The sequence below is a fragment of the Chrysemys picta genome, chromosome 8, assembly GCF_011386835.1.
Source record: "Chrysemys picta bellii isolate R12L10 chromosome 8, ASM1138683v2, whole genome shotgun sequence".
Lineage (NCBI taxonomy): Eukaryota > Metazoa > Chordata > Testudines > Emydidae > Chrysemys > Chrysemys picta.
This window is the reverse complement of record NC_088798.1, coordinates 69,258,767-69,273,268: the sequence shown is the minus strand read 5'-3', so window position 1 is coordinate 69,273,268 and position 14,502 is coordinate 69,258,767. Positions and strand designations below refer to the sequence as shown.

The window sequence follows — 14,502 nt, the reverse complement described above, 5'->3', positions numbered from 1 at the left end:
AGAAAAGCAGCAGGGATGGAGTGCAGGATCCAGGCAGTGGGGTGGGTTATGATTTGTCTCTAAGGAACTGTTAGGGTGAATCCTAACCCAGCTGTATCTCTGCAGCGTCTTGCCAGCGTTCCTCCTGCAGCCAGCGTGGTGAGTGTGTGGAGACCATCGGGAACTACAGCTGTGATTGCTACCCTGGTTTCTACGGGCCTGAGTGTGAACACGGTGAGGGCAGTCGAACAGGGACATTAGGGGCGGGGGCCCTGCTGCAGGGCCTGTTACAGTCACTGCATTTACTTTCTGGAGGGTCTCCCCAGAGACATCCTCTGGGACGATGGCCTGGGCACCCATCAGTGCTGCTCCGAGATTTACCAGAGAGGGGCGCTAGCACAGCCGGAGGAATGGCCTTTGCTATTGCTCCCTGGCGAAGGAGGGTGGGGTTGTAGCCTCCCAAGCGCCTGACCACACTGCTGCTATAGCATGCCCGCCCCAGGCCAGCCCAGGCAATTTGCCTCCCCTAGGGGTAAGGCTACACCCCTATCCTGCTGTCAGCCTGGAGCTGCCCAAGCAGCAAAACAGTTGCTGTCTCCCTTAGGGCTGAGCAGGGTGCCCAGGCCTCAACTGGGGGCGGAGCCTCCTGCTGGGCTGAGTCTGCAGCAGCTTCCAGGCCCGGAAAGTCTCTCGCTTGTGCCCGACTGCCAAACACAACTTCTCAGACAGGCTACTCAGCTCTAGGGTTACCATTCGTCCGGATTTACCCGGACATGTCCTCCTTTTTGTGCTAAAAATAGCGTCCGGGGGGAATTTGTAAAGCACTCACAATGTCCGGGATTTCCCCCCTCCCCCGGCACAGCAGAGCGAGTGGCTGGGAGGGCTGCAGGAAAGTCCCGGGCTGGACTCCGGAGCAGCTGGAGAGGAGCTCCGCCCTGCATTCTGAGCAAGTGTCTCAGCACAAAATGCAGCCCTCCCCTTTTGCAACTGGGAGCGGTTTCTGCCATGCAGTGTAGCAAAACGGGAGCGAGAGCACTTTGTGCTGATACAAGGGCAGCTCTCCCCTGCAACCCGGTCCGGACCAGGGACCGGGTTTTGTTGTGCAGGGCCAGGGACCGGGTTTTGTTGTGCTGGGGAGCTTAGCCACGTGTCCGGCTCGCACAGAGCCCAACACCCTGTTCTGAGCAGCAGGGTAAGGGGGGCAGGAGAAGGGGCAGGGAGGTTCTGGAGGGGGCAGTCAAGAAATGGGGGGGGGCTTTTTGGGGGGAGTGGAGAAAGTTTTGGGCAGTCAGGGTACAGGTAGGGGGTAGGGTCCTGGTGGGCAGTTGGGGGGGGTCTTAGGAGGGGGCAGTTAGGGGACAAGGAACAGGGAGTCTTAGGTAGGGGGTGGGGTTCTGGAGGGCAGTTAGGAGCAGGGGTCCCAGGAGGGGGCAGTCAGGGGACAAGGAGCGGGGGGGGTAGGGGGCTGGGAGTTCTGGGGGGGAGCTGTCAGGGGGCAGGAGTGGGGAGAGGGATCGGAGCAGTCAGGGGACAGGGAGCAGAGGGGTTTAGATGGGTTGGGAGTTCTGGGGGGGGCTGTCAGGGAGCAGGAGTGCGGAGAGGGATCGGAGCAGTCAGGGGACAGGGAGCAGAGGGGTTTAGATGGGTTGGGAGTTCGGGGGGGGGGTCTGTCAGGGGGTGGGGAGTGGTTGGATGGGGCGTGGGAGTCCCAGGGGTCTGTCTGGGGGTGGGGGTGTGGATAAAGGTTGGGGCAGTCAGGGGACAAGAGGCAGGGAGGCTTAGATAGTCCTGGGGGGCAGTTAGGGGCAGGGGTCCCAGGAGGGGGTAGTCAGGGGACAAGGAACGGGGGGAGGGTTGGGAGGTCAGGGGGGGCGGGAAGTGGGAGGGGCAGGGGCGGGGCTAGGGCGGGGCTCCTCCCGTCCTCTTTTTTGCTCGCTGAAATATGGTAACCCTACTCAGCTCACTCTGTTACCCAGAGAAAGCATGTGCCTTTCTTCTTGCCTTACAAAGCTCAGCCCCAGCAGGGCTGTCACGGCATGTCTCCACTGCAGCTGGGTGCAAGCCCAGCTAGCCAGACTTGGGCTAGGGGGCTCAAGCCCGAGCTTTACAAATAGCAGTATGGATGTTGCAGCTCCTGCTGAAGCTCAAGCTGAGGGGCTGGGGTAGGCTGTGCTCCAGAGAACCTGAGACCTGGCAACTTGAGGGAGCAACAGGCATGTGTGCTTGAAACCCCTCCCCCTGCCTCCCAGCTGCTCATGCTGCTGTATGTCTTTTTAGTTGTGAGGTGCAAAAACCTTGACCCCAGGCCTGACTGCAGTCATCCCCTGGGGGAATTTAGCTACAATTCCACATGCAAGTTCCAGTGCCAGGAGGGGTTTGAACTGCAAGGGCTGGACACGTTGCAGTGCTTGGCGTCGGGGAACTGGACAGCAGCAGCTCCAGAGTGTGCAGGTGGGTGCCAGGAGCTATTCCTGCCTCCTCCCCACTGATTTTACAGTGGAATTCTCAGAGCCTACGTAGGGAGAAACCCAGATCCACTGATGCTGATTGGAAGTTGGGCACCTCACCCCTTTGAACAGCCCCAGCCTTAGCATTTAATACCTTTGGCTTCTCATGTTGTGTCTTCAGCTGGTGGTTGGCCTGGAGCCCTCACTAATCTTTCTATCTCTCTGGGGTTTATACCACACTCATCTCTGTGTTATCTGCGCTTTACCAGCTCTACATATACAAGTATCATCTCTGGCTGGTTTCCCCATCCTCCCATAGCGGTTTGTTTTTAACTGTAAAATGGAGTCGAGCTCTAGCTTAATTATAACTGGTTTGATGTATTCAGCTTGGGAAGCTCCACAACAATCACAGGGACCACCCGAGTTTGCAGGCTGGACGAGGGTTGTCCCCCACCAAAGCTGTCAAACTTCAGCAGTGTGTCCAAAGAGTCCCATACAGATATTGTAGGGCAGGGTGCATGGACTGGCCATTGGACGGGGATCTCATACTCGAGTGATGTGGAGAAGAAATTCACTCTTTGTGGCATTATACCATGTTAGGGATACTCAACATGCATGAAGTCACTGGGCTTAGAGACGGGGAGAGACCAGCCAGCCCACTGTGCTTATCCCCTGGCTGGAGGCATTGCAGGATGTTGCCTCATCAGTTATCATCCTAGGATCTGTGCCACCATTTTCTTTGGAGGATTCTGCACTGCCTGGGACATCTTGCCATCCATGCTCAGGCCTGCATTGCACAGTGATTCTGGAGGCAGGGCATCCCAGAGTCCTGTGTTTCTTGTGTCACTGATTCCCTATGAAATGTGCTCAAGTTACAAGTAAAAAGATGTTTTCTCCTACGTGTCAGCTGCAGCACCTTGTGAATGTCAATCTGAGTACACACACAGGTCCGAGGCTAATGCTCCATTATTAGCAGAGCTCCAGTTGTCTGCTCTTGCTGCTCACAAACTCCAGCAGGTTCTCAGACTGTTGTATGGTGGTCTGAAAGGGAAACTTCATTGCACCAGCCTTGCAAACCTGGCCTGGGACCGCTGAGTCAAGCTGAGTTATTTTCTTTCTGCACATCGTATCAGGTAACACAGACTCTCCGCATGACATAAGGCCCGTTCAGTGACATCTCACCAACCCAGCTGCTGTGCACAAGTCTGCACAGGTGACACTGATGGGAGGTTAGGACACAGTTCCATTGATGATGCACAAGAAGCAATGGAGCTGCTGGTCACTCCTTACTCCCGCTTCTTTCTCCAGCCTAGTAAATGTAAGAAGTGATAACATTTCTTTGACTCACTAAAGACTCATTTCAGAGTAACAGCCGTGTTAGTCTGTATCCGCAAAAAGAAGAACAGGAGTACTTGTGGCACCTTAGAGACTAACAAATTTATTAGAGCATAAGCTTTCGTGGACTACAGCCCACTTCTTCGGATGCATACAGAATGGAACATATATTGAGGAGATATATATACACACATACAGAGAGCATAAACAGGTGGGAGTTGTCTTACCAACTCTGAGAGGCCAATTAATTAAGAGAAAAAAAACTTTTGAAGTGATAATCAAGCAAGGCCAGTACAGACAGTTTGATACTAGGTGTGAGAGTACTTACAAGGGGAGATAGAGTCAATGTTTGTAATGGCTCAGCCATTCCCAGTCCTTATTCAAACCGGAGTTGATTGTGTCTAGTTTGCATATCAATTCTAGCTCTGCAGTCTCTCTTTGGAGTCTGTTTTTGAAGTTTTTCTGTTGTAATATAGCCACCCGCAGGTCTGTCACTGAATGACCAGACAGGTTAAAGTGTTCTCCCACTGGTTTTTGAGTATTTTGATTCCTGATGTCAGATTTGTGTCCATTAATTCTTTTGCGTAGAGACTATCCGGTTTGGCCAATGTACATGGCAGAGGGGCATTGCTGGCACATGATGGCATATATCACATTGGTAGATGTGCAGGTGAACGAGCCCCTGATGGTATGGCTGATGTGATTAGGTCCTATGATGATGTCACTTGAATAGATATGTGGACAGAGTTGGCATCGGGGTTTGTTACAAGGATAGGTTCCTGGGTTAGTGGTTTTGTTCAGTGATGTGTGGTTGCTGGTGAGTATTTGCTTTAGGTTGGGGGGTTGCCTGTAAGCGAGGACAGGTCTGTCTCCCAAGATCTGTGAGAGTAAAGGATCATCTTTCAGGATAGGTTGTAGATCTCTGATGATGTGCTGGAGAGGTTTTAGTTGGGGGCTGAAGGTGACAGCTAGTAGTGTTCTGTTATTTTCTTTGTTGGGCCTGTCTTGTAGGAGGTGACTTCTGGGTACTCGTTTGGCTCTGTCAATCTGTTTTTTCACTTCAGCAGGTGGGTATTGTAGTTTTAAGAATGCTTGATAGAGATCTTGTAGGTGCTTGTCTCTATCCGAGGGATTGGAGCAAATGCGGTTATATCTTAGAGCTTGGCTGTAGACAATGGATCGTGTGGTGTGTCCTGGATGGAAGCTGGAGGCATGTAGGTAAGTGTAGCGGTCAGTAGGTTTCCGGTATAGGGTGGTATTGATGTGACCATCGCTTATTAGCACAGTAGTGCTAAAGACTCATAGACTCATAGACTTTAAGGTCAGAAGGGACCATTATGATCATCTGGTCTGACCCCCTGCATGCTGCAGGCCATAAAACCGTCCCTACCCCTTCCCTGGACTCTGCTGTTGAAGTCCCCAATCCTGTTTTTAGTGACTTCAATCGGCAGAGACCCTCCTGCTAGAGATCCCTGCCCCATGCTGCGGAGGAAGGCGAAAAACCTCCAGAGGCTCAGCCAATCTGCCCTGGAGGAAAATTCCTTCCCGACCCCAAATATGGCGATCAGTAAGACCCCGAGCATATAGGCAAGAGTCTCCAGCCTGACCCCTGTTAGCCATTATACTATTTACCTACCATTGCTTGGTTTTCCTTGACTACTATGTTTTACCATTAAACCATTCCCTCCATAAATTTATCTAACTTAATCTTAAAACCAGACAGGTCCGTCGCCCCTACCGTTTCCCTCGGAAGGCCGTTCCAATATTTCACCCCTCTGACGGTCAGAAACCTTCGTCTAATTTCAAGCCTGAACTTCCCCACGGCCAGTTTATATCCATTTGTTCTTGTATCCACGTTAGTACTAAGCTGGAATAATTCTTCTCCCTCCCTTGTATTAATCCCTCTAATATATTTAAAGATAGCAATCATATCCCCTCTCAGCCTTCGCTTTGTCAGACTAAACAACCCAAGCTCCTCTAGTCTCCTTTCATACGACAGGTTTTCCATTCCTCTGATCATCCTAGTGGCCCTTCTCTGCACCCGTTCCAGTTTGAGTTCATCTTTTTTAAACATGGGAGACCAGAACTGCACACAGTACTCCAAATGAGGTCTCACCAGCGCCTTGTACAACGGAAGCAGGACCTCCTTATCCCTACTAGATATACCTCGCCTAATGCATCCCAAGACAGCATTGGCTTTTTTCACCGCCACGTCACATTGTCGACTCATAGTCATCCTGTGGTCTACAAGGACCCCTAGGTCCTTCTCCTCTTCCGTTACTTCTAACCAATGCGTCCCCATCTTGTAACTAAAATTGTTATTAGTCATCCCCAAATGCATCACCTTACACTTTTCACTATTAAATTTCATCCTATTTCTGATACTCCAATTCACAAGCTCATTCAAGTCTCCCTGCAGGATATCCCTATCCTCCTCCGAATTTACAACGCCTCCCACCTTCGTATCATCCGCAAACTTTATCAGCCCACTCCTGCAATTGGTTCCGAGGTCAGTTATAAATAGATTAAATAAAATGGGTCCCAAAACCGAACCTTGAGGCACTTCACTAGTAACCTCCCTCCAACCTGACAGTTCACCCTTTAATACGACCCGCTGCATTCTCCCCATTAACCAATTCCTTATCCACCTCTGGGTTTTCATATCGATCCCCATGTTTTTCAGTTTAACCAATAATTCCTCATGGGGTACAGTATCAAATGCTTTACTGAAATCCAGGTATATTAGGTCCACCGCATTTCCCTTATCTAATAAATCCGTTACTTTCTCAAAGAAGGAGATCAGATTCGTTTGGCACGATCTGCCCTTCGTAAAACCATGTTGTAATTTATCGCAATTGCCACTAACCTCCAGGTCCTCAACTAGTTTCTCTTCCAGAATTTTCTCTAACACCTTGCACACTACAGATGTTAAACTAACAGGCCTGTAGTTACCCGGATCACTTTTTTTCCCTTTCTTGAAAATAGGAACCACATTAGCTATTCTCCAGTCTAACGGGACCACCCCCGAGTTTACAGATTCATTAAATATTATCGCTAATGGGCCTGCTATTTCCCGCGCCAATTCCTTCAATATTCTCGGATGAAGATCGTCCGGTCCTCCCGACTTAGCCCCATTAAGGTGTTCAAGTTTTGTTTCTACCTCGGATACGGTAATCCCCCATCCTGAATGCCCCTCTGTAGTGGTGCTAGTATCCCTAATACCTTCATTGGCCTCATTAAACACCGATGCAAAATATTCATTGAGATATTGCGCCATGCCTAGATTGTCTTTAATCTCCTCTCCGGCAATAGTCTTCAGCGGTCCCACTTCTTCTTTCTTTGCTTTCTTCCTATTTATGTGGCTGTAAAACCTCTTACTATTGCTTTTAATTCCCCTCGCTAGGTCCAACTCTACACGGCCTTTGGCCTTTCTCACTCTATCTCTACATTCTCTGACTTCACTTAGGTACATTTCCTTACTGATCCCTCCCCTCTTCCACTCTTTGTACGCTTTCTGTTTTTTCCTAATCGCCCCTTTGAGTCGGTCGCTCATCCAGCTCGGTCTAAATCTCTTGCTTAGTAATCTTTTTCCCTTTTTTGGAATACAGGCCTCCGACAGCTCATGCATCTTTAACTTAAAGTAATCCCAGGCTTCTTCTGCCTTTAAATCCATTAATACGTTTGCCCAATCCACTTCCCTTACAGGTGCATAGGGAGCAGACCAACTCAGTAGGGGTTTGTCTACACACAGCTTTTGTACCACATTAACTAGATCTGTTTAGAAATCAATGTAGCTAACCCTGGCGAGGCTGCAGTGACATCGGCACAGAGATGCTTAGAGAAATTGGGCTATTTCTGTAATGTTACAGGGTAATTAAACAGCTCTCACACTGCACAAGCTGTGTGCAGCCCAGCCCAGGCAGGGCCATTGACCCATACTCTTCACCAGAGCAGAACCACACTTGCAGTGGTGTTTGTGATCATAGAATCATAGAAGATTAGGGTTGGAAGAGACCTCAGGAGGTCATCTAGTCCAACCCCCTGCTCAAAGCAGGACCTGCAGGGACCTAGAGAGATGGTCACAGCCCCATGACATGACATTCCCCAGCTGCAGCCTCACTGGACATTAAAGACAGCTGGCCCTAGGGGAAATGGAAAGGAGAATCTCCACTTCTCAAAGCAGGACCAATACCAACTAAATCATCCCAGCCAGGGCTTTGTCAAGGGCTTAAAAACCTCTAAGAATGGAAATTCCACCACCTCCCTAGGTAACCCATTGCAGGTCTTCACCACCCTCCTAGTGAAATAGTGTTTCCTAATATCCAACCTAGACCTCCCCCACTGCAACTTGAAACCATTGCTCCTTGTTCTGTCATCTGTCACCATTGAGAACAACCGAGCTTCATCCTCTTTGGAACCCCCGTTCAGGTAGTTGAAGGCTGCTATCAAATCCCCCCTCATTCTTCTCTTTTGCAGACTAAACAAGCCCAGTTCCCTCAGCCTCTCCTCGTAAGTCATGTGCCCCTGCCCCCTGATCATTTTTGTTGCCCTCCGCTGGACTCTCTCCAATTTGTCCACATCCTTTCTGTAGTGGGGGGCCCAAAACTGGACACAATACTCCAGATGTGGCCTCACCAGTACCGAATAGAGGGGAATAATCACTTTCCTCGATCTGCTGGCAATGCTCCTACTAATGCAGCCCAATATGCCCTTAGCCTTCTTGGCAACAAGGGCACACTCCTGACTCATATCCAGCTTCTCATCCACTGTAATCCCCCGGTCCTTTTCTGCAGAACTACTGCTTAGCCAGTCGGTCTCCAGCCTGTAGTGGTGCATGGGATTCTTCCATCCTAAGTGGAGGACTCTGCACTTGTCTTTGTTGAACCTCATCAGATTTCTTTTGGCCCAATTCTCCAATTTGTCTAGGTCACTCTGGACCCTATCCCCACCCTCTCTGCCTTTTCTTCTACTTGTTTTCACCCCATTTCCCACTTTAGAGCCCTCCTGCTTCTCTACATGAGCCCTCTCTCTGGGCCGTTTGCACTCTCCAGAGACTGGGATGCTGAGCAAGGGGGGAGTTGGGAAGTGAATCCTTCTGTTGCTGCTACTAGGGCTGAGGGCTGTCTTCTCTTGGGAGCCCCCTGCCTCACTGCCCCCCATCTCCAGGCAGCAGCATGACACAGGCCTTGCAGGAAATGCTGCTTTGGTAACTGGCTGCTTTCACAATTTCTTTCTCGACTTGTTGCCCAGATCTCTATGCTCTTCTTTGCTTTCCCAGCTGGGAAGTGGATCCCTGGTCCTGGGATGCATGGATGCTAATTGCATGGAAAGGGAGGTCTGTGCTTCTGCAGCATAGTCAGGGGCAGGGGTTTGAGTCCCCTTGTGCACTCAGAGAACCATGGAAAGGGCATTCATGTAATGCTGGTGCAGGCTGGGTGTCTCCTGTCTGCCTGGTGCCTGCAGGGAGCTAAAGAGATGGTCACAGCCCCATGACATGACGCTCCCCAGCTGCAGCCTCACTAGACATTAATGACAGCTGGCCCTAGGGGAAATGGAAAGGAGAATCTCCGCTTCTCTCTTGAAAAACACTGAGTTTCTAGCCCTGCTCCTTGTGCAGACACCCTTGGAAACGTAACCAAGGCAACTCTGAGGCTAGGGCAGGATGCTTATCACTAAAGATCACCAGGGATTCCCAGGGCTGGGGGTGCAAAATCACAGCTAGTTCATGTGGCTAGAGAGGGTAGGACTCCAGGCTAGCCTCCTGCCCCAGGGCAGCTCCAGCCTCTACCAGCAGCTGCCTATGGCAGAGCCAGCTCCTCTGCTGGGCAGATGAAGGTATAACACGATCCAAGGGCTGGAAGCTGAAGCAAGATAAATTCAGACTGGAATTGCCCGTGAGAATAATTAACATTGGAACAACTTACCAAGGGGTGTGGGGGATTCTCCATCCCTTGGAGTGCTATACAGGAGGTCAGACTATATTGTCATAATGGTCACTTCTGGCCTTAACATCTATTAATCAAGTTGCCTCTTACCCTTCTCTTTATAAGATAAATAGATCTTTTTTGTTCTTCCTAGAAGGCAGGTTTCATAGCTTTCATTAGCCTCATAGTTTTTTTCGGAACCCTTTCCAGTTTTGCAAAGCCCTTTTAAAAGTGGGTGCCCAGAACTGGACACAGGCTTCTATTAGTGGTGTCACCTGTGTTGTGTTTAGAGGCAAAATCCCTCTTTACTTGCACTTGATATTGCCCTGTATCTGCACAGCTCAGTTCTGGGCAGGGGCGGCAGGTTTGTATAATTTTTGGTGGTGCCCAGAACAGGTCCAAGGCCCGTCCCCCTTCCCCCCCCCCCTCCCGCCTTGTAAGATGATATATATTTTTTAAAATAATGTAAAAATGTGAGGGCTCTGGGGTGGGTCTGGTGATGAGGAGTTTGGGGTGTGGGAGCGGCTCAGGCAGAGGGTTTGGGTGCAGGGTTGAGGGCTGTGGGGTGGGGCTGGGGATGAGGGCTTCACAATGCAGGAGGGGGCTCAGGGCTAGGGCAGAGGGTTAAGGTATGGGGGGATGAGGGGTTTGGGGTGTGGGAAGGACTCAGGGCTAGGGCAGAAGGTTGGGGCGTGGGGAGGTGAGGGCTCTGGCTGGGGGTACGGGTTCTGGGGTGGGGTGGGGCTGGGGCTGAGGAGTTTGGGGTGTAGGTGGGTTGCCCTGGGACTGGGGCCAGAGAGAAGGACTCCCCGCAGCCCTCTCCCCGTCAGTAGCCACGAGCTGTGGGGGAGCCTCCCCCCCACAGCACACTTGCCTCGCACCACTGTCACTGCATGTGCTCCTATGGCCCCTGTCAGGTCCAGGAAGCCCCCTCGCCTCTCCTGTGGTGGGTGTCAGGGTGGGGGGGGGGGCTGCCATCACATGTGCTCCTCCTCCCCTGCTGCTGCCCCTCACTGTAGCCTCCCTGGGGGTGGGGGATGGGACTGCCCCTTGCCCAGTGTGGGGTAGGACCGGTGACTGCGGACGGGGCGGGGGGGGAGAGTACCCTGTGCTGGTGGAGGGTCCCGCAGGAAAAGGGAAGGGTCCAAGGCGGAAGGGCAGGGGCAGGGTCAGCCTGCCCTGGCACTAGAAAATGGGGGGCGCTAGGACCCCGTGGCAGCAGTTGATGCCGGGAGACAGCAGAGTGGAGCACAGCCCGGAGTTCTTGAGGCAGGGACGTTCCGGGCCCGGGGGAGGTGCTTGGGGGAGGTGCACGGGGGCGGCAGGCGGGGCCAGGAGAGAGACGCAGCCCCAAACATTGGTGGAGCCAGGCCCCGAGGCCCTCGGGCCTTAAATATTGCTGGAGCCTGGGCACTGTGATCCCATATAACTGGCCGCCCCTGGTTCTGGGAGGCCACTCTAGGCAAAGGGACAATTCAGAAGAAAGTACAAAGATTTGTTTTGTTCAATGATCTGGAGGATGGCTTGGATTGCAGCCTCAGCAAATTTGCAGATGACACTAAACTGGGAGGAGTGGTAGATATGCTGGAGCGTAGGGATAGGATACAGAGGGACCTAGACAAATTAGAGGATTTGGCCAAAAGAAATCTGATGCGGTTCAACAAGGACAAGTGCAGAGTCCTGCACTTAGGACGGAAGAATCCCATGCACTGCTACAGACTAAGGACCAAGTGGCTAGGCAGCAGTTCTGCAGAAAAGGACCTAGGGGTTACAGTGGTCGAGAAGCTGGATATGAGTCAACAGTGTGCCCTTGTTGCCAAGAAGGCTAACGGCATTTGGGGCTGTATAAGTGGGAGCATTGCCAGCAGATCGAGAGACGTGATCATTCCCCTCTATTTAGCATTGGTGAGGCGTCATCTGGAGTACTGTGTCCAGTTTTGGGCCCCACACTACAAGGATGTGGAAAAATTGGAAAGAGTCCAGCGCAGGGCAACAAAAATGATTAGGGGGCTGGAGCACATGTTTTATGAGGAGAGGCTGAGGGAATTGGGATTATTTAGTCTGCAGAAGAGAAGAATGAGGGGGGATTTGATAACTGCTTTCAACTACCTGAAAGGGGGTTCCAAAGACAATGGATCTAGACTGTTCTCAGTAGTAGCAGATGAGAGAACAAGGAGTAATGGTCTCAAGTTGCAATGGGGGAGATTTAGGTTGGATATTAGGAAAAACTTTTTCACTAGGAGGATGGTGAAGCACTGGAATGGGTTACCTAGGGAGGTTTTTAAGGTCAGGCTAGACAAAGCCCTGGCTGGGATGATTTAGTTGGGGATTGGTCGTGCTTTGAGCAGGGGGTTGGACTAGATGACCTCCTGAGGTCCCTTCCAACCCTGATATTCTGTGATTCTAAGATGCTTGTGGGAGCCAGCTAACCAGAGGCAGAGGCTGGCAGCATGGGTAGAGCAGAGGGCCTGAGGGTGGAAACATGATAAAAATCAAGATCAGATAAGTAGGGAGAGGCAGAGTTGTGCAGGAACAAATATGTTTGGGGTGTAACCAGCTCACCCTCCCTCACATCCTCAGCTAGCCCTGTGCATAGCAGTGTAAGCATGGTAAACAACAGTCACTTACAACTGGGGTTAGCAAAAATTGTTTTGCAGGGCTACTCAAATGCTAAGGCTGGCTTTGATGTGCAGTTGTCAAAGAAATATTAGCAGATGCCACACATAACCAGTCTGACTTAGAGGACTAGAAACTGACTGAGGAGCGACTACAGACCTCAGTTTTGACAAGCTTAATTCTAGTAGTGAATGGTCTGCAGAGATTTCCCCACACACTGGGGCTGCACTGTGCATTTCCTAGACCGTGCCCATTACTGTGGCTTCTGAGCATGTTCTAACTGCTTGAAACCTACCCTGCTCTAGAGTGAGTCCAACAAGAGTCACGCGCTTTGTGAAGGTATGAGTAAGAACAGGAGCTGTCCAAAGCCTTAAGCCAAAGAGTCTGATGGATGATTTCCAACCAGAAAGGCCCCTCTGAACCTCTGCATTTTCTGGGTTTCTGCTGCTGCAGACATTCACAATAGTCAGAGTGTTTGGATTTAAAAGTACAAGCCATCATTGATGAGGCAGCCAGATTTTCCAGGGGAGAAAGCAGCACCCTTGACCTAGTAGGAGGGTTCCTCCTGGCAGGCGGAGGGCCTAGTGGGACATGGGCAGGTGCGTACTGGAGGATTTGGCAGCTGTGAGGTTATGGATGTGTGTCTTATCCCATCCACCTCATTCGTGGAACTGAATGAGCTGCCCCTGCTGGCTATCTGGAACACTACAATAGTCTGTCATTTTCCTTGATGCTGTCATTAAGTAGCCCTTTCTATGCAGTTTGTTTCTTTAATGTGACAGTAGACTAATTCCTACCTCTGAAAGACTGGCAGGGTGACAGACAGACTATTGCTAGGTCCAGAACATTTCATCAGATCAAAACAAGTCAAGGTGGGAAAGGAGAAGGTCTCTGACACAGGAGTGGTGTGTCTATAAAAAGAGCCCTAATAGGAAAGAGCAAATAATTTTATTGACTAAATAATCACATTTGATAAGACACATTTTAGCCCTGATCACGAAGAGCTCTCAACTGTGGGCAATTGGAATAAATGAGCCCTGAACATGTCTTGTTCAACCTGACCCTTTAAATGATAATAAACACCTACCTCTTGTCTAGTACTTCCTATCAGTAGCTCTCAAAGCTCTTTACAAAGCAGGTCAGTATCATTATCCCTATTCTATAGATGGGGTAACTGAGAAAGAGAGTGGAAGTGGCTCACTTAAGGTCACCCCATGGGCCAGCAGCGGAACCCAGGTCTCCCCTGCAGAAGTATGCCACATTGCCCCTTTTCTAATAGGGCTCTTGAACTTTTTACAACTACATCTGTCCACAGCTGAATTCTTCTTTTTCTCTAGCTTGGCTTAAATGTTATATTTTGCATGGATTAAATGTATTCATTAATTGCACCCTTTGAAGTTTGTAATGATGCAGTTCCTTTAGGTGTTGCAGTTCAGACTTTTACTCTAAGAATGCAATAAAAGATCATATCAAATGATTGCAGGTTATAGGGTGCCTTGTGTAAGATGCACAGTGAACGATACCTGGGCTCAGCAGCAGGACACTGTGCCTTATTTTCTGTAGGATTGGATGGCAGGCAATCAGCATGGCAAGGGCACTGCAGAAACACATCTTTCACCCTGCATCTTACATTGAAATTATGTTCATGGACTCCATATACAGAGCAATACATGGTACTAAAAGATGCTCCAAGTGTCTAGCTAAGACTGTGATATTATATTGTTTTATAAGAGAAGCATTATGTGATCACATAACTGAAAACTGTACCACAGTGTACGATCAAAGGGGAGCTGACTAGTCCAAGTTGTGCATGCAGGTGTAACATCAGCATTTCTTGACTTCTGAGCGCCTAGTGGTGCAAATTCAATGTCCCCATAGCATCATTTTGGGGATGGAATTTCCCAAGTTGTTGTTTTAAAGAACAAAGTAATTGCACAGTCTGGAACTTTTTGGCTGGTCCATGCAGGATGCCTTCCCCTGTGCACCATTCACGGTCAGTGAGACGACACCGCCCGGGGAGTCTTGCATTGCCAAATGAGCACTCAACTCAATAAGACAAGAACTGCGTTGCTGAGTGTGCCCTGTGACGAAGGGATTTCCCCTTGTTACGGTGTATGTGAGCCTATGTGAGTCTTACTGTTGAGCCTATGTGAGTCTTACTGTTGAGCCTATGTGAGTTTTACTGTTTTGCATTTATACTG

The 14,502-nt window shown here is 50.2% G+C and overlaps 1 protein-coding gene across 10 annotated transcripts in view; it reads left to right on the top strand.

The window, feature by feature from the left end:
* The window catches only part of LOC101940163 (P-selectin-like), a 79,549-nt gene that overhangs the window by 13,286 nt on the left and 51,761 nt on the right, over window positions 1-14,502 (top strand). For 4 of the 10 annotated variants that reach the window (XM_065555743.1, XM_065555742.1, XM_065555739.1 and 1 more), the window contains 2 exons: window positions 106-213; window positions 2,257-2,430. The exons of 2 other annotated variants lie outside the window; for them this stretch is intronic. In XM_065555743.1, the coding sequence (XP_065411815.1) occupies window positions 106-213; window positions 2,257-2,430 (282 nt within the window). The remainder of the gene's footprint in view (window positions 1-105; window positions 214-2,256; window positions 2,431-14,502) is intronic. 4 more of the 10 variants (XM_065555746.1, XM_065555741.1, XM_065555748.1 and 1 more) reach the window with 1 other exon arrangement.